The 21,412-nt window shown below is 41.3% G+C and overlaps 1 protein-coding gene across 1 annotated transcript in view; it reads right to left on the bottom strand.

The window, feature by feature from the left end:
* The window catches only part of LOC131347104 (radixin), a 40,535-nt gene extending 23,297 nt beyond the window's left edge, over positions 1-17,238 (bottom strand). The window contains exons 1-2 of the mRNA XM_058380979.1: positions 16,989-17,238; positions 8,445-8,528 (exon numbers count right to left, since the gene is read on the bottom strand). Coding sequence (XP_058236962.1) covers positions 8,445-8,456 — 12 coding nt within the window. The 5' untranslated portion in view covers positions 8,457-8,528; positions 16,989-17,238. The remainder of the gene's footprint in view (positions 1-8,444; positions 8,529-16,988) is intronic.
* Between the last annotated feature and the right edge of the window lie 4,174 nt (positions 17,239-21,412).

Raw genomic sequence — 21,412 nt, 5'->3', positions numbered from 1 at the left:
TTCACACCGCAGTTATGTATTTGCCTTCATGGTGTTTATAACTTAAAGCGTTTGCAGTTATTAGTGTGTCGAGAATTTATAAGATTAAAAATAATTTCACACAAGACAAAGACTGTTTGACCAGGACAGTCGGTAATAACCTCCAGCTACCACACCCTCCACACTCGGTACAGAGCAGCTGACCCCTCTGGTTACAAACACACACACACACACACACACACACAGAGAAGTGATGAAGGAAGAGCTTAATTGTTATTTCCGAGCCACTAGCTCCAAATGGCAGCCCCTTTGTATCAGGAGCAGAGCAGGCGTCCAGCAATCAGCCGTGAAATGGCTGGCCTTTTGTATAAGCAGTGAGTGTGTGTGTGTGTGTGTGTGTGTCCACAGCCGTGTGTGCCTCGAGCCAAAACACACTCGGAGCCAAACATCTTCCGGCGCACTAGCAGCGAACGAATGCTGTGCTTGACCTGATCCGCTAATTCAGATTACACAATTCAGAGCGCAGGCGTAGCTTCGACTCACAATGGCGCGGGTCACGACTGTCCTAGAAATGACCTTGCTGACCTTATTTACATCCAAGCTCAAAATGATATTCCTCTTTTGAATTACAATTAGTTGAATTACCGATGCATTGACTAACCAAACTAGACTCGGCTACTCGTATGTGTCACTTTATTGGCAGCCATGTTTAGACCTCAGCGCCAAGAAGGGGTGTTAATGTACATATACACAACACAACACTACACAACACTTCCTCTCCTGCGGTTTCTCTCCTCACTCCACCCTCTTAATTTAAAGTGCTACTGCTGCCTTGTTTGTAAGCCGTTTACATGAGATTTACCGAGGTGAAGTGTAAAGGTGGGGGTGTACTGATTAACCCTTCTTAGACGTGGCAGTAAAAAAATAAACCCTGTTTAAGACAGGGACTGTCTAGAAGATGCTAACCCTCAAATAAACACTGCGGACAACACCAGTGTGAGCTAAAGCCTGAGAAAATACACTGCACAAGCTTCTGAACTGAAGAGTTTACTGGTATCACAGAGATGTTTCAGTAAGGTAGGGAAAGCATCTTGAGAGACTGGATCCAGGGACGAATCTGGTGTCAGGAATGCATGGACCAAACCCACCATGGAGTAATGTCGTAGGGAATGTGGGCTCTCTTCTAAATTGCTTGAATGCCACAGCCTTTGAGTATTGCTGATGACCATGCCTTGATGGACAGCTGTGGCTCAACGGTTAAAGCTCTGGACGGTTGATCAGAAAGTCAGGGTTCACTACCAATTTTGAGCTTTTGAGCAAGTTCCTTAACCCTTTCTGCACCAGAAGTACTGTATCATAGCTAACCTGAGCTCTGTGCTCTGAGCCCATAAGCCGGGATAATCAAGCAAAGAATTTCACTGTGCTGTCATTCCTCTTGAAGTGCACCCATCTTATAATGGCTACCTCAGAACAGGATGTTCGGACATGAATGTGAGGCCTTGTCAACAAGAATCTCCAAAGATAGTCCCTAAAAACCATGAAGAATCCATGACACAGGTATCAGAGGGTAAATGCGGTCCTACTCAGTATTAGTCCGGTCTTTTTGGCAGCATACGATATAGTACACTGATAAATACTGTCCAGGCCTAATATTCCATCAACGAGAATAAAACATTCAGTGTGACATGCCGGTGAAGCAATCTGTATCCAAACACTAAATTCCTGCTGTGCCGCGCCCCCCCCCCAAACCTCTTTCATTCCTTCCACACAGGATGTTGACCCAGACCTCCCATCTGACACTGGCCTTTTACACTCCATTCGACAAAGAGCAAACAAAAACAGGCACACGCAATACCACATGCAGGCCCTCTCTCCCTGTGAGGTCTATCAAGTCATAAATACCCCCTTAGGGTAAAGACGGCATCGCCGACCGCCTTCTGGCTCATCCGGCAGCATCCTCGCTGCCCCGGGGAAGTTAGAGAGCGAGCGATCGGGTTTTACAAGGGTAACAAAGCACGAACAAGTCACAACAATCAGACTGTGAACGGAAAAGGAATTTTTTTTTAAACAATTTGGACGAATTTATTTAAAAAAAAAAATGGATCTGGGATAGTTTAATCAAAATCCTAATAAATAATAAATCTAATAATAAAGTATATTTATTTATTTATTTACTTTATTTTTTTAAGGCTAGAGAAGTTATTTCAAATACTTAAAAATAAAAATAATTATTAAATATTAAACTAATACTCATTGATGTATACTAATTATTCAATTAAAATATAGTAATTAAATTATTAATATTTAAATTAAATAAATAAATAGATAAATAAATAAAATGTAAAAAAAAAAAAACATCAATATTGAAAATACTGCATTTAATAAATAAAATGAAATAAAAATAATAAGTCACAAAAAACTGAAGAATTTTAGTTATAATATTCTGAAAAACCTGGATTTTTATGTCTGCTCTGAGAGACAGGAAATTAATAGCAGTTTAATATTTGGGGCTTAGTGTTTTTATCCCTGCTTAGTGAACTACAAAAGAAAAGCTTAATGCGCATTTCCTTTTTCTTTAAAGCCATCAGACGAGATGTCCCCTGACTTCTGAAAGCAGTTATTGGTTTTGTTTGGATTTGCATTTCAATGCTGTGTACACGTAGATGCTTGTACATTTCCTACTAATGATCCTGCCTGACATTTCCAGAAAACGGTCCCATAAACAAAGACAGAGGAAGAAAAATGAGGCAATTATCTATTGCTTGTATAACATTCCCAAATAAACACACACACACATTTTGGCTGAGCAGCTACTACAGCGATGTGATCCGATCACTGTTTAAAACCTAATCGCCGTGCTGTACTTCCCGAGCCGTGTCTTCAGCTCTAATAAGAAACACGCTGCTCGAGAATAACCGTCGTCTTAAAGCGTCCATCTGCGTCCGTTCACAGAGCCATAACTCAAACTCCAGCATGCGGTACAGATATAACGAGAGCAGCGGTATAACTGAACATCAGATCAGCAGATGATGATGTGGTTTGCTGTCTTTTCCTGAGAACATAAATAAACACAGATACAGTGTGGATAGCAAACTGGATGTTTAGTTTAGCTGCGGTTATGATCCGAGACCAGAGGACAGCCGCCGTCTTGAGCGGAGAGCGGACCGGTTTAGAAGTTTCTGTGAGTATACTGTACGCATGTGAGGTCAAGCTTTACTCCGTATCATTGCAGGTCAGCAAGGCAAAAATAAAAATACAGCTACTACATTAAAACAGGGAAATGTGGGTGGAGCTACAACGCTGACCAGTGATTGGTCAAACCCAACTCGATCTTAGCATAGTTAAAAGAAATTTACTACAGATGGTCAGGCTATTTACTGTAAATGGTCAGAGCATAGAGTGCAGCATGAAGCTGCTGAACATCTTGTAACTCTATACTGCATTCCTTGTTGAAATTTAGCCACAGAAAGAGGAATGACTCATTGTTTTCTCTACAATTAAACTACTGGCCTTATATGCACTCACTCCTTCGCTCATTACTGTAAAAAACACAGGACCATAATGTAAAACAAGTTATATCCCGTCCCTGTTCTTCCCATCACTGGTTTTTCTCCTCATTTGGATCACCTGCCGATTCCCACCCACAAGCCAGATCTCCCATATCACATGACTGCTACGGAACCGGAGAGAGACAGAGAGAAGTCCAGCGCACGCTTCCTCCAAGACACGTGATCCCAGCCAACCACACAACCTTTCTCGAACGCTGCTCATGCTTCATCACAGAGCAGCTTGGAGGAAAACTTGCTCCCTTGTCTCCTGACCATGGATTGCTGTGCTATTGTTGGGACTTTGGTAACAGACAACAGTGCAAGAGTGGCAAGGACGAGGACAAATAATATTAAACATGAAGTAAAAACACGATTATCTGGAATTCTCATCATTCGCCTTTAACTTAAGAATTTCTTAAGACTTATAGATATTACATTCCAATTATGTTTATTGTGTAATGTGCCTGAAGCTACGTATACATAGGTCTGTTGTATTAGGAAGTCAGCATTAAGTGTTTCCTACTACTAGTTGCCACAGTAACAACATTTATCAGGGGGGTAACACAACTAGCTTTCCAAATCTTGACGCTAAAATGAAACATCCTGAACAGAGAGCATTTGTATATAAAATAAATGTATACACCGATCAGGCATAACATTATGACCACTGACAGGTGACATGAACACCACTGATGATCTCCTCATCATGGCACCTGTTAGTGGGTGGGATATATTAGGCAGCAAGTGAACATTTCGTCCTCAAAATTGATGTGTTAGAAGCAGGAAAAATGGACAAGTGTAAGGATTTGAGCGAGTTTGACGAAGGGCCAAATTGTGATGGCTAGACGACTGGATCAGAGCATCTCCAAAACTGCAGCTCTTGTGGGGTGTGCCCGGTCTGCAGTGGTCAGTATCTATCAAAAGTATCTTGACAACTTACAGGACTTACCAGGATCTGCTGCTAACATCTTGGTGCCAGATACCACAGCACAACTTCAGGGATGGTGGTCATAATGTTATGCCTGATTGGTGTATATGCATCATGTGACAGCACTACAATTGAATGACCTCTGGTCGCTTTGTTGCTACGAATCAACTTAAATGAAAATGAGATTAAATGAAAATGGCCTCTAGGCAGATCTGCTTAATAGTCTAATAGTCTTTGGGAAATGACCAGTTATGAATGTAGTAGACTTGGCCTAGATGCTCATAAGCTTTCTTCCAGTTGGGACAACGTCCTGATACAATACCCTGTGTAGATGTCCTCAATGACAGGAAAACACGATGTACTGGGCAGATCTAGGAAGTCCTTTCCCGTCAAAATGGAGCAGGTTTTCTACGAGAGTGACACTATAGGTGATGATATGGCTGTGTACATGCTGGCTTGTGCACATGCAGGAAGTAGATGAACTGATGTGCCTCATTCAAAATAATTACAAGGTGTTGAGAGACTTGGTGGTGATGATGATGATGATGATGATGATATGCACTTGCAGGAACCGCTCATTGTTTTTTTGTTTTTTATATGCGAGATACTCAGGTCCTTGGGAAGTTGACAATCACGACCATTAAACATCAAGTGTCCTTGGTGGTCCATTTAGGATAAGGCTAAGTGGAGGTCAGAAGATATGATGTCTGTGGTGTACACACTGATGAGGGTCAAGTGTAGTTGGGGTCATGGCCACCACTTATGTGTGTGCAAAAGGAGAATTCGTCAGAACAGGGATGGATGATGATGGCCCTAGTGATGGGCACTAGTGAGGATCTGTTAGATGGTCTCAGGGTCGACGGCTTCTTCTGTCCACTGCTGTTGTGTTCAGTACCTGGTCATCAGGGAGGAGCGGTGATCCTTACTGCTATCTGTTTGGATACTTCTAGCCAAGCATCATACAAGTATAAAGGCAGGAATCACTGGTGTGGGAAGGATGACTCTTCCTCATGTAAGACAGTGACTGAATGAACACCTCACCACTCTGCTGTGGGTCACGTTCCATTTTCTACTGTGTAGGAGCTCTGTCGACGCTGTGGCCCTCGCTCCTGATCTGAATACCACATCAAGCAGCGAGCAGACTACTGCATTGAGTCAGGGCCTCTGATTGGGCGGTTACGGTACAGGGGGATACATGGTTGCTAGTGACAAAAGACGCAAGGCTCCTCCTAAGCCTATATAGCAGCATCCTTGAACACGTTCCAACAAGTCTGATCAAAGTGGATGGGTTTAAGAGCTCAGAGGTGTGAGCTGATTTCCTTCGTCAACCATAAGACGCTATCAGAGTGTTGAGTGAACAGACTTTATGTTATAATGCTCCCAGTACATCTATAGCACTCACGATTAGCGTCGTGTCAACCAAAATACTGATACACACATTCACTTGGTCCAGTCTTGCCAGATGAACAGTTTCTGTCAATGGGGAAGCATTCAGTTGCGAAGAAGCGATGTTTCAGCTGCAATTAAACCGCAACACTCATTCGTCTAATGCGGTGTGTTCAGTCTGAGCAAGTCGATTCTATTTTCCAGGAAGCGAGCGTGTCAGATACAATGAACCGAGAATAAGCCTTTAGTCACTTGCCATGTTTTCGGTGTTGCAACCGCTTGCAGCGTTATGATGAAGTTCTGGCAACCCTGAGGCTTATTAGTGAATGAATTTAGCAACATGGGCAATCGATTTCCTCATCCTATATAAGGCTGTGTCGTTTTGGTGGTATTACAAGCTTTCAAAACTTTCCTCATTTCACCATAACCCTGTGCTGGTTCAGCATTATAATAAAAAACCTGAACATGAGCGACATTTTAGAAGACTTATGAGAGTGTATACTGATAAATGGTGTAAAATAACACTAGCTGTACATGCTTTATCTCTGGCTTCGAGAACATTTTATCAACCCGAAGTCACATCCTTCAGCAGCGACACACAGAACAAACATACTGTTACAGACGTTGATTACGCACAAGGCGACTGATATTGCTTTAAACTGTTTTATTTTTTCAGTCATTGCAGCTGCAGAGGATTTCTTCCTCGAACCACAAACGCATGGTTGAAACTTCATACAGAAATAATAAACCATGAAGCTCAAACATTTACAAAATCACATAATGCTGTGACATATATGTTTGCCTATTATTGTTTATAGAAGTGAAAAGATTTCAGGCTTTCCCTTATCACTTTGCTTATCATCAAGCACCACAGGTTATCCATCAGACATGAAGGCAATCAGCACCAACTTCCGAGTTATCAGTAGCAGTCAATATTAGCTCAAAATGTTTATCTTTATGGCCAGTTATCTGGATTATATAGCGGTTCTCCGGCGATTGTTATTTCAGGCCGTCTGTGTGAGTTAATGCCAAAGTCAATGTCGCCCCCCCCCCTTCCCTCGCCTAGATCTCCGTTAATGCTTGCTCCCCTTTAGTTCAATCAAATATCCACATCCTCCATAAGAGGCTAAAAATAAACACTCCAGCCCAGATTTGTCCTCATGTGACTGTGACCAACAAGTGCAAGTCCCTCACAGGAATCTGAAATGTGAGAACACCTTTTGTTGTGGTAACAGTTGAGTTGTGCTTAAATCATCAGCATGTTTAGAGAAGAGTGTATATGGTTGTAGTAGGGATTGAAAATGCTTCCGAGACTCTCTAGGAAAGGAAGCAACAATTTACACTTCTCCACGCTGACGGTGCATAATTAAATAATCATTGACATATACGCTATATTGCCAAAGGTTTTGGAACTCCCCTCTAAATCATTGAATTCAGGCGGTGGACTCGGTCCCTTAGGTCCAATGAAAGGAACTCTTAATGCTTCAGCATACCAAGACAGTTTGGCGATGACCCCTTCCTGTTCCAACATGACTGTACACCAGTACACAAAGCAAGGTCCATAAAGATGGATGAGCAAGTTTGGTGTGGAGAAACATCACAGGGTCCTGACCTCAACCTGATAGAACACCTTTGGGATGAATTCGAGCGGAGACTGTGAGCCAGACCTTCTCGTCCAACATCAGTGCCTGACCACACAAAAGCGCTTCTAGAGGAATGGTCAAAAATTCCCATAAACACACTTCCTTGTGGAAAGCCTTCCCAGAACAGCTGAAGCTGTTATAGCTGAGAAGGGCGGGACAACTCCATATTACATTCATGTACATGTAAAGGAAGACGTCCCAGTTTTGGCCTGGTTCACAGTCTCCTCTCTAATTCATCCCAAAGGTTGAGGTCAGGACAGGTGGAGACCAGTCAAGTTCCTCCACACTAAACTCACTCATCCATGTCTTTATGGACCTTGCTTTGTGCACTGGTGTGCAGTCATGTTGGAACAGGAAGGGGTCATCCCCAAACTGTTCCCACAAAGTTGGGAGCATGAAAATGTCTTGGTATGCTGAAGTTCCTTTCACTGGAACTAAGGGGCCAAGCCTAACCTCTGAATTCAATGATTTGGAGGGGTGTCCCAAAACTTTTGGCAATATAGTACAGCTGCCACATATTGCAGCTCAAAAGAAAGCTATAAAGCGAATGGTATAAACTACACACGATACAAGAACAAGACATCAAGAGATTAAAATGTAGGATGGAAAGTTTCGGGCCATGTAGTCCATCTTTGGTTTTGATCATCTGGGATCGTTTAGCAATAAGAATAATGATACAACCTAATTCAAATTCATAAATCTGATTCATGTCATCAAAGTCATGTCATCCGGCGGAGCCTTTTGGCTAAAGCGTTTCTTGCAGAACGATACTTCCTCGAATCGGGGTAAGCATCGTGGACAATAACCAAACCCTTTGTTCTGTCTACTCGTGCAAACACGCACTACATCAAATGTTATTTTTGCGATTACATAATGAGGGAGCTCTTCTGTGAGCCAGACCATTTTACAATAACTAAAAGGAGTCGTACTACAGACTCGGATCTTAAACTTTGGACTTACCGGTTTCGGCATCTTCACCTCCTCCCTTGCCGCTTATCCAGGCAGAAAAAAAAAAGAAAACTCGTCCTCCGTTACAGGACGACCCTGGAAGAGAAAACACAAGGATGAGCCTTCCCCTGTTAGCCAAGGACAATGCTTTATCACTGTTTGTCTTAGTCATCAATTTGAGAAGGGAAAAGGGACTGAATTCATTGATAGAAAAGTACAAGACGCCTCACTGACTGATCCCTGGTTCAACCCTGAGCTCATGTTACTGTCTGCATGGGGTTTTACGTTTATCCCTCATTTCCTCTCACCTCACAGAAACATGCTGGTAGATGGCTGGGCTGTGAGGAATAGCATTTAGCTGCGAATGTGTGTGTGTGTGAGATGCCATGTTATGGACTGGCATTCCATCCAGGGTGTGTCTGCCTTACATGAAGTCTTCCTGGGAAGCTTTTTGGATTCTGATCACGAGTTTATCGAAGACGAGTGAACAGTGTGAAAAAACATAGGTATAGACCTAACTATTACTATTAGTGTGTTTGTTGATCACGTCACCATCAGTTACTTCATTTATATCGTAATTATGATCTCAAGCTCAGTGATCAAGAATCAAAAATAACAAAAAAAAAAAAAAAAAAAATGGAGGAATGAGGAAATAAAAAGTAAGGGAGAAAAGAGCGAGGGAGAAACAGGAAGCAAATAACAGTATAAAAAATTGCTTGGCTTGTGAGATAATGATCTCCACACGACATGACATTGCCATGAAATCCTTCTAACTTACTTCCTGTGGAACCAGGAGTCTTAAACTAAAATGGACACTTTGTGGAGCCAGTCCTGAATTCTTCACCCAAGGCAAAGCTGCACACTTAGATGATTAAAACAACAGCTAAACAACTCATAGCTAACGTTGCATGCTGCCAATAAACTGATACATGATCTGCATTAACTTCCATCTGAAAGGAAAAGGAGTGATGTCTAAAATATTCTTACAGCCACCAATAAGACGCAATCGTGTCCATTTCAAACATATTATGAAAAAGACCCCGACCTCCAGATCTGGGGATAACACTGACTAGCTGTTAGCATCTGTATTGACGATGAGAGACAAAGAAACAAAAACGAGGAGGAAATAACGTCCGCTAAACTTGAGTGCATGCAAAAATGCTGTAGGCTTCGAGACCATGTCCATTGTTCAAAGGGCTATACAAATAAATTGAATTGAAAAGGAACAGCACATGGTTTCATGACATCCAACATCTGGATTCCTTTAACGATGAGACCATAAACGTATACGCCCCACGACGTTAACGTGTCATCGTCGGCACGGACATCTATCCTACCATGAATGATGAACGTAATAACTGATAACTGACTCCAGGTTTGTGTTTTACAGGGCTACTGATTCTCACACACACACACACGACTATGACGTGAGCTGATTATATTGTCACTTTAAAAGACTGAAAACTAAACTCTTGGGCAGAAAATAATAATAATAACAATAACAATAATAATAATAATAAAACCCCAAGCCTTGAGCATATGTGACGCACAGTTTGAACCTGATTCTGAAATGAACAATATAACCAAGCTCCAAAAAGCCAACTCATGCATTCACAAACAATTCTCCTTCCAGCTTGGGGAGAATAATCTCACCTCAATACCACAGAGATTTGCACTTCGAAACTGCCACTCATTAACATGTACTGCAGTCCACTTAAGCTTTCCTGCATATTTCCATGTGTTTGGTGTAAACATCCTGTATGTGTCCTATGATATAAAATCCCACTATCTGGCATCAGACTCTCTCATTGCAGCTCATCTTCATTGCTCTGGTTTGTTTATTAGCGATCCTGCCACTGTTTTCTGTTACTCTGCTTTCTCTCTCTCTCTCTCTCTATATATATATATATATATATATATATATATATATATATATATATATATATACACATATATATATACATATATATATATATATATATATATATATATATATATATATATATATATATATATATATATATACACTATATTGCCAAAAGTATTCGCTCACCCATCCAAATAATCAGAATCAGGTGTTCCAATCACTTCCATGGCCACAGGTGTATAAAATCAAGCACCTAGGCATGCAGACTGTTTTTACAAACATTTGTGAAAGAATGGGTCGCTCTCAGGAGCTCAGTGAATTCCAGCGTGGAACTGTGATAGGATGCCACCTGTGCAACAAATCCAGTCGTGAAATTTCCTCGCTCCTAAATATTCCACAGTCAACTGTCAGCTGTATTATAAGAACGTGGAAGTGTTTGGGAACGACAGCAACTCAGCCACGAAGCGGTAGGCCACGTAAACTGACGGAGCGGGGTCAGCGGATGCTGAGGCGCATAGTGCGAAGAGGTCGCCAACTTTCTGCAGAGTCAATCGCTACAGACCTCCAAACTTCATGTGGCCTTCAGATTAGCTCAAGAACAGTGCGCAGAGAGCTTCATGGAATGGGTTTCCATGGCCGAGCAGCTGCATCCAAGCCATACATCACCAAGTGCAATGCAAAGCGTCGGATGCAGTGGTGTAAAGCACGCCACCACTGGACTCTAGAGCAGTGGAGACGCGTTCTCTGGAGTGACGAATCGCGCTTCTCCATCTGGCAATCTGATGGACGAGTCTGGGTTTGGCGGTTGCCAGGAGAACGCTACTTGTCTGACTGCATTGTGCCAAGTGTAAAGTTTGGTGGAGGGGGGATTATGGTGTGGGGTTGTTTTTCAGGAGCTGGGCTTGGCCCCTTAGTTCCAGTGAAAGGAACTCTGAATGCTTCAGCATACCAAGACATTTTGGACAATTCCATGCTCCCAACTTTGTGGGAACAGTTTGGAGCTGGCCCCTTCCTCTTCCAACATGACTGTGCACCAGTGCACAAAGCAAGGTCCATAAAGACATGGATGACAGAGTCTGGTGTGGATGAACTTGACTGGCCTGCACAGAGTCCTGACCTCAACCCGATAGAACACCTTTGGGATGAATTAGAGCGGAGACTGAGAGCCAGGCCTTCTCGTCCAACATCAGTGTGTGACCTCACAAATGCGCTTCTGGAAGAATGGTCAAAAATTCCCATAAACACACTCCTAAACCTTATGGACAGCCTTCCCAGAAGAGTTGAAGCTGTTATAGCTGCAAAGGGTGGACCGACGTCATATTGAACCCTATGGATTAGGAATGGGATGTCACTTAAGTTCATATGCGAGTCAAGGCAGGTGAGCGAATACTTTTGGCAATATAGTGTATATATATATATATATATATATATATATATACATATATATATACATATATATATATACATATATATGTATATATGTATATATACATACACACACACACACACACACACACACACATACACAATAATATATATATATATATATGTGTGTGTGTGTGTGTGTATGAGTGAACTAAAGTGATGCGTAAACAAGAAGAAGAAAATAAATGACTGGAGATTTTCCCAGCTGATTGTACAAAGCATGAGAAGTATTTGCTGAAAGATGAAAATGGACCTGCTTGGTAGATTATCAAAAATGATACAGATACTGAACTCACACTGCTTACTCTATACACATCGTTCACACTTTTCCTGTAAGGTACTTGGGGGGTGGGGGCGGACACGATTTGAGCGAGTTTGATAAAGGGCCAAATCTCCAAAACTGCAGCTCTTGTGGGGTGTTCCCGGTCTGCAGTGGTCAGTATCTATCAAAAGTGGTCCAAGGAAGGAACAGTGGTGAACCGGTGACAGGGTCATGGGCGGTCAAGGCTCATTAATACATGTGGGGAGCGAAGGCTGGCCCGTGTGATCCGATCCAACAGAAGAGCTACTGTTGCTCAAATTGCTGAAGAAGTTAATGCTGGCTCTGATAGAAAGGGGTCAGGATACACAGTGCATGAGGCTGTTTTGGCAAAGTACAATGGGGGACCAACACAATGTTAGGCAGGTGGTCATAATGTTATGCCTGACTAGTGTATATATTCTCCTTAACCAGGAACTGCAGTGTGTACAGCAGCAGACTCAACAACACGCATCAAAAGAAATTAGGTTCAATTAAATAGCCAGGAATCAATGTCAGGACGAGGTCAGGGAAGATACTAAACAAACACCCAGCTGTGTCTGTAGAATTAAACTGATAAACATGACACTGTGTATTTCACCTTGATGTCAGACAGCAATAGGAGTGATTATGACACCGGCTTAAGCATAAAATTCATGCATCATTCATCTGACAATAATAAAAAAACTGTTCTCTATTCGGGGTCGCCACAGGGGATTATCCAAGCCTCATATTTTGATTTTCACGTCGGATGCCCATCCTGACAACATTCCCATTTTATTCGGGTTTGGGACTGGCACCGAGAGTTAACCCCCCTGCATAGTTGGGCTGGTTCCCAGGCCATAGTGTGGAGAGTGCAGGATCCAGCCACTGGACCAAAAGGGACACTAGGTTAGCACGTCTGGTCTGATCCTACAGAAGAGCTAACGCAGCACAAAAATTACAGTATATGTGAAAGGGAAGTCTATCATAACGTTCGTGTATACTTGATTAGAAAATAAAGGATTTCAACAGAGGCCTGGAGAAAATTCTTCACATCGTTTCGCTTCACAAGACGCACGACAAACCTGATCTTTTTCATTGTTCTGAGAAATCTAAGCATTTAGTGTGGAGAAGGGAAAAAACGGGGAGGACTCACTGAAATGAAACAGTAACCAGATTTAATCATTTTTCGGCAACAAGGTCATAATCACGGAAAAACAAGGAATGTTCCGGTCGTCTTGAAAATTCCCCAACACTACGGGCATTAACATAACAAAAACACTCATTTAAATATGACAAATACGTGTGCTCTGTATAAAACACACGCTTCAAAACCACACGAGGCAGATTGCACATCATGAATATTAATAAGACTGCAGGCAGTCGTTCCTATTCACTTAAACACTGGACCGAAAGACAGCAAAACCACACGTTTCTCATACACAAAAACTCAAAGATTTCTCATAATGCAGAAAAAAAATGCATGTGATGGTGTGAAAGCTACAGGTACTGTAACCACATGATTTTTTTTTCCAACCTGATAGCTTGCTAGGTTCCTTTTATACCACTATCAGTCTTGTTTAATCAGTTTATATAATCAGTAAACTTTATCAGTTTATGTCTGACTTTAATATTGTAGGTTCCTGCTATCACTTGTGTTATAGCAGCTACAAACATCCCACAAAGGACCACGCTTTTCTCTTTCTTGAAGAAAAAAATAAAGGAAGACACAACGTCATCTGTCCTAAATAATTCAATTTATTTGTATACAATATTATCCCTATTTTATTCCTAATGAGCAAGTCTGAGGTGACGGTGGCAAGGAAAACCTCCCTGAGATGATATGAGGAAGAAACCAGGCTCAGAAGGGAACCTTATCCTCATTTGGGTGACACTGGACAGTAAATAATGTCCTTTCTACAACAGCAACCAAGAGCTCTTGAGGAACTAATAGGCCGGTGTAGTTTCTGAGTTCATTTCTGACCTAGCACTGATACCTTCCTGCCGAAAAACTTTAGCTCGAAACTTTCTATAAATATTTCAAATTTGATCAGGAATCTATTTCTATGTAGCAGATTTGCAACAAGCAACAAATTTATAGAGCAAATCCAATTAAGGTGCTCACTTCAATATAAAAATAAAAATAGACAAAATATTTCTTCTACCAATCCGGGTTGCCAGATGTTCATTTGGCCCTATTGTTTTTTTTTAAAAAATCACTAATTAAATAGTGTATTAAACTGTTGTGACGATATTGTAATAAAAAAAAAGGTTTGGCAATCAAGTGAGTATAATTTAATATCAATATATTATTTAGAATGAGAAGATAATGTCATAAATTACTGAAACACCACAGGAAGTCTGTAGATTGAGCCATTATGCAGTGTTAAATGTGAAAAAGAGAACAATACGTTTCAACCCGACCCCACATTCCACTGAAAGCTATGTGTACAGTCATCCCTGTAATTGCCAGACAAAAAAAAAAAAAATCCACATCCAACCAAGCGTGGCTCATTCTGAGTAATCATGTGGTCTGTCATCTGTCCATGCGTGAAATGACGAAAGCAAAGCTACATGCTCATTTACTCCATGCAGCCTGGGATTCACCTGAGATTACAGTAACCCACAGACACCATCACTGTGGGCATCAATACGGTAATTAATCACTTTATCTTTCTGAAAACCTGCAGCTTTATACCACTTTTATACTAATTTCCTCAGGAAAAAAAGTGAAGAGCTGACTGGATGGTGAAATGTTTGATATATTGCCAAAAGTTTTGGGACACCCCTCTTCAAGTCACTGAATTCAGGGGTTGGGCTCAGCCTCTTAGTTCCAGTGAAAGGAACTCTTAATGTTTCAGCATACCAAGACATTTTGGACAATTTCATGCTCCCAACTTTGTGGGAACAGTTTACGGATGACCCCTTCCTGTTCCAACATGACTGCACACCAGGTCCATAAGATAAGCGGGTTTGGTGTGGAGGAACTTGACTGCCCTGCACAGAGTCCTGACCTCAACCTGATAGAACATCTTTGGGATGAATTAAAGCGGAGACTGTGAGCCAGACCTTCTCTTCCAACATCAGTGCCTGACCTCAGAAATACGCTTCTAAAGTAATGGTCAAAAATTCCTATAAACACCTTCCCAGAAGAGTTGAAGCTGTTATAGTTGCAAAGGGCCGGCATAACTCCATATTACTTTCATGTGCATGTAAAGGCAGGTGTCCCAAAACTTTTGGCAATGCAGCAGTCTTTATACTAGAGAAAGAACGTAACCTTTTCTCCTACAGGATATTCTGAAATACTGACCAACATGTCAGTTCAGATGGGATAATATACAGTATAATACTGTAGAGTTATTTCTAGCAGTTATTCATTTCCACACAAAGTACATTTCCAAAAAAATACGACAAAAATCCCAGGGATACACAACTCTGTTTATATACACTAGTGCTTACGTTAAATTCGACCCATAGAGCTCCTTACAGACATTCATTAGCCACGTCACAATAACAGCCATCAATCAATACTGACAGTTCAATCATAACCGTTAGTCACAGCATATGATCACTCTCTCTCTCTCTCTCCACTGTTCATTGCATGCCTTAAAAATCCAGATTTAAACACATTTCCATCTACACACTTATTCTCATTACCCAATCGAGCAAGCTCCTTACTCCAATGGTTCTGATCTCTCTTGGCACCCCTTTTTCTGGCCTAACCCTAAATCGAACAACAGCTGCCTTCTTTTCTCCACACCAGGGGATGTGGACCACACCAACAACCCTTAGGCTGCGTAATCCATTACACCAGAACCCACACTACACTGATACCTCTGTTAAAACCTCTATGTTCATAACTGTATCATATGTCGAACAAATAAATAGTGAATTTCTGACAACAATTAAACGAATTCAACGACGTATCTCTGGCTAAGATATGAGTGCGTGCAATCTTGATCTTGTCTTTGTATTGCGCACCACCTTTCCTTGTAAAGCTTCTTGCAGTCTACGTTTAACACGCCATACATGCAGATCATGATACCTATCGAAATACACATTTTTGAGCACGTTAGTGGCCAACTTTTCCTTCACCAGCTCTTAATAAGCTGAGTGGAGATTAAAATGTATTCATGCGACAAAATTCCATCTGCCCTTATTAACTTATATAATAAAATACAGCAGTGATACGAACGGTGCACACAGTCGTTAAGCATGATAATACCGAAGCTGGCGTATCGTGAAAAAGTATCGCGGCGATGATGATTTTTCGGGCCGTATCGCACAGCTCTACCCACAAAACATGGTTGTGAAATTAAACCGCCCGCTATCTTCACCGTTACAAAGTAGGCCACTTTGCAAACCTTAAACGAACTGCAGGCCTTTCGGAAATTACATTGTGAACCGAAATATGGGGGAAAAAAGGGAGGGTTTGTTTACAATGATAGCTAAAGGAGGCCCTTAGGCTAACTTAGCCTTTTAATCCGTGTATCTTAGCGACGCGGCTAGGCTTTTAGTTAGTATCCTGGGTGAACAAAGTTGTGACAGCAGCAGCCATTCTGCCATATGGAGAGAAGCTTACACGGCTAAAACTTTGCCGCTTTATAATCCGCATTAAAGAGTCCTACATTTCAGTCTACGTGTTTTGTTTTTTTTTATTCTGTGGAGCAGACATCTCCATATTTATTCCACATTTTCTTCAAATATGCGCAAACTGAACGCAAACTCGACATAGTGTTTAATCTTAGGGCGGATGTTACACCGCTACATGACATTACACAAATAACTGTCCCTGGTGTTACACCGAAACCGTGTCTGTCTGTGTTTGTTTGTTTTGTGTTGTTGAAATAAACGTGTTATACAGCAAACAGAAACGCGCTGTTACAGCGTGTAACGGTTAAACAGTTTGTTAAGCACGCAGACGTCGGAAATTACCGAACCGGCCACGAAAGGAGCCGATTTTAAAAAACACACACAAACTCACCTCGGCTTGAAGCCCCGCGTCTTCCTAGAGCTGAAATAAACTCCAGAAATCCTTTAAAAATGAGGCACAGGACCGGAAAAATATCCTGATATGCTTTTTTTAAGGGCCCCTTGTATCCCGTTGGCACGCTAATTCGAACAGAGGGGAAGTAGAGGACTAAGGTTCAGCCAGTAAATATCCAGCGCAAGGTGAGAGAGAGGGAGGGAGAGAGAGAGACAGAGAGCAGCAGAGGCTCCGTCAATATGGCCGGCGTGAGCGAACATGAGGCGTGGTTCAGTCCCATCCATGAGAGAGGCGGGAAAGAGGAAGGGGCGCCTCCTCATGTTACTACTTCAAACTGTGTCGCAGCAAAAAACACACATATATCTTTGCACTTTTTTATTTTTTGACTTGAGAAGAGTTTAAAATGAATAAATATCCCTTGCTTGAAAAGACTTGGTCATATATCCCTTGCTTGACCTCGTTTAGCACCAGCTAGCAAATCATAAGCCAAGCCAAGCCATTCTAATAAAGCCTGGCAATGTAATAAAAAAGCTGAAATATACCCTACATGGTGTATTGCTGTCACAATGTTTGGATATCTCTGTATCCCGGAGCCTTCCACGTTCCCTTCACTGGAACTAAAAGGCCGAAACCTGTTTCAGCATGACAATGCACCCGTGCATAAAGCTATGAAAACATGGTGTGTCTGGTTTAGAGTGGAAAGTGTCCTAAACAAAACCCCGACCTCAGCACCTTTCGGATGAACTGATTACACCCCAGACCTCCTCAGCCAACATCAGTGTCTGACCCAACTAATGTTAAATGAGCAAATCCTCACATCGACACTCCAACGTCTAGTGAAATAGCTTTCTCGGAGAAGTGAGGGTTATTATTACAGCAAAGAGGAACTGAACCTAAGAATGAGAATGTTAAACAAGCACAAAAGGTTGACCACAAAATTTTTTGGAAGTATGGTGTATCTCGAACGTCCAGAAATGTTCTACCAGCTTGGCCTATGTTTTGAATTGTGTGACCTGGTCAGTGGGACCAGGCTACATTTGAGATCTTTCAAGAATATGCCTTCGACTGGCAATTTATTGACTACACCTGCCCTCTCAGCCCTTTTAATACCACATCTGATCAGATGAAGAAGCCCGAAGAAGCCTTTATTATTGAATTTGATAAGAATCTCTCTCTCTCTCTCTCTCTCTCTCTCTGTGTGTGTGTGTGTGTGGTGCTAAACACTTAGATTAGCCAAATACTTTATTTAGGAAACTTTATTAAGAAAGCCACCATGAAATTTTTAGGTAAAAGTCAACCAAATGAAAATGTTTCAATATATGTTTGAACGGAAGCAAGTAAATATATGTTTACTTTTTTTTTTAGATACAACATTACAATTTCCTGTTAATGGAGCCCAGGAAAAACAACCGAGGAGTCAGGAGCTACAGTGTGGAAAAAGTAAATAGTCTGCCTTTATCTATATGCTGGAACAGTGCTGTTTGAATAAAGATATTAGACAATACATCAAATTAAATTAAACAGACACACATTAGACTAAGCCCAATAAATTATTTACTGTGTCATTGTGCCTCAAATCTCCTAGATTTGCATTCTTTTTGTGTGTGTTTGGAGCTGATTAATGATTAATATTTTAAATGCGGGTTAGTGTTGTGTATTTCAATACAATAGCGACGCCACGTGGACAAACCAGGAACTTCAGTTTTAAACTTTCATTGGCGGTCCTTCTAAAAAATGGCGGCGGGCTACAAAACCTGTGGAGGTAGTTTGGACAATCCTGAGGCCATCGACTTTTTCTCATGGACTCTTTTTGTCCAATATACACCATAAAAGTTTTGGGACACCCTTCTCCAAATCATTGAATTCAGGCGTTGTTTTTCAGGGGTTGGGCTCGGCCCCTTAGTTCCAGTGAAAGGAACTTTTAATGCTTCAGCATACCAAGACATTTTGGACAATTTCATGCTCCCAACTTTGTGGGAACAGTTTGGTGATGGCCCCTTCCTGTTCCAACATGACTGTACACCAGTGCACTAAACAAGGTCCATAAAGACATGGATGAGAGAGTTTGGTGTGGAGGAACTTCACAGAGTCCTGACCTCAACCTGATAGAACATCTTTGGGATGAATTAAAGTGGAGACTGTGAGCCATGCCAAAACTGGGATGTCTGTCTTTACATGTACATGAATGTAATATGGAGTTGTCTCGCCCTTTGCAGCTATAACAGTTTCAATTCTTCTGGGAAGACTTTCCACAAGGTTTAGGAGTGTGTTTATGGGAATTCTTGACCATTCCTCTAGAAGCGCATCTGTGAGGTCAGGCACTGATGATGGACGAGAAGTCTCCGCTCTAATTCATTTCAATTAAGAGTTGAATTCATTCCAGCATTAAGAGTTCCTTTCACTGGAACTAAGGGGCCAAGCCCAACCTCTGAAAAACAACACCTGAATTTAATGATTTGGAGGGGTGTCCCAAAACTTTTGGCAATATAGTATATTGGGATGTGTTTTAAGACACAGTGACATTAGACACAGTGTTTTAAGTAACAATAGGGGAATCTCCATGTATATGTAACTTGGAAAACTTACGTAATTGTGTGAGTTGTTATTTATGATCTATAATTTCAATAGTCTTTTATTATTATTATTTTTTTTTACAACAGAATTATTGCTCCCCAAATTGCAGTTTATAAAACGGCATGGAGGGGAAAACACTTTCCTAAAATCTTTAATGTGCAACAGATTTGATGATTTAATCATTCACTTCAAATCTATGCTTGCTGAACGCCCCCTAGTGGCCAGAGCTCCAGGGTACAGGCCTGGTTGGTAATCTGTCCTTGCTTTATGATCATTGTAATAAGAAAGAGATAAGTGATCTTTAAAGTCAGAAGTGTAATCTGTCTTCAGTTACGACTTTCTTTAGAAGTCCTCTTGGTCTTTTTTTTCCCCAGAAGATAATGATACCTTTCCTGATGTAGGTTTAGTGACCTGTATATACAGTTCTTTATTCTCTTAATCTTAATTTTTTGGTATGAAGAAAGGTACTGGGTTGGAATATCCACCAATATCAAAGATCTCTCTGAAACAACGCTGACTTTATAGATAGCTGGCTTCACTTAGATGGTAATCTTTGTTCCATGGATGATATTGTGAATGATATTTACAGTGTGGAAGCCTCTGTTATGGCAAGACATCCTCCAAACCTAACAGCAGGTTGATGAGGAGTTAGTGTGTGGTGCTTTAATCCAGGCAGACACTTTTATTTAAAACAACTTCAATATACACCACTGACATGTGAAGTGAATAAGACTGATGATCTCCTCATCATGGCACCTGTTAGTGGGTGGGATATATTAGACAGCAAGTGAACATTTTGTCCTCAAAGTTGATGTGTTAGAAGCAGGAAAAATGGACAAGTGTAAGGATTTGAGTGAGTTTGACAAGGGACAAATTGTGATGGCTAGACTTGTGGATCAGAGCATCTCCAAAACTGCAGCTCTTGTGGGGTGTTCCCGGTCTGCAGTGGTCAGTGTCTATCAAAAGTGGTCCAAGGAAGGAACAGTGGTGAACCGGCGACAGGGTCATGGGCGGCCAAGGCTCATTGATGCACGTGGGGAGTAAAGGCTGGCCCGTGTGATCCGATCCAACAGACGAGCTACTGTTGCTCAAATTGCTGAAGAAGTTAATGCTGACAGAAAGGTGTCAGAATACACAGTGCATGACGGGTCAGAGATGTTTTAGCAACAAAAGGGGGACCAACACAATATTAGGCAGGCGGTCATAATGTTATGCCTGGTCAGTGTATTTTGTTCATAAAGGGTCTTTCTCAAGGGCACAGCAGTGGCAGCTTGGTGATTCTGGGATTTGAACTCACCACCTTCAGACTAATAGTCCAACAGAGCTACCACTTCTCAAAGATTAAGACATTGCTCTTAGGCTTTAAAAGACATTAGTCATAGCTGAGAATGCCTTAAATTTAATATTAACCACAGAGGGATGTGGTGTTTTGTTTCAATGAAACCCTAACAGCTCTGTTCATATATTATCAAATAATAAATTGCTCTTATTTTATGTTTTGCTCTTATTTTATGTTATTTAATGCAGATAACAACTGACAACAGAGGGGACAACTATCCCATGTTTTTTTCTGGCTTAAAGGCAAGTGTCTCTGTTTAAAGGCGGCGATCTAGTGGCTAGTGAAAGACATGCCTTGGACATTTTTATTCAAGAAAAATCTGATGAGCTCAGAGGCATAATTTACACCCAGGTAGTTTAATAAGGATGAATGGTTTATCCATTAATGAATATGGGGAACTTTATTAACATAAAACTGTATATATTGTTATATATACCATATCTACTGAAGCCAATAGACCTATCTATATGAGAGTCTAACTAGGGATTGTGTGGCACAGTAAAAAAAA

Source organism: Hemibagrus wyckioides, linkage group LG26 (assembly GCF_019097595.1).
Source record: "Hemibagrus wyckioides isolate EC202008001 linkage group LG26, SWU_Hwy_1.0, whole genome shotgun sequence".
Classification (NCBI taxonomy): Eukaryota; Metazoa; Chordata; class Actinopteri; order Siluriformes; family Bagridae; genus Hemibagrus; species Hemibagrus wyckioides.
This window is presented reverse-complemented; position numbering and strand designations above follow the sequence as displayed.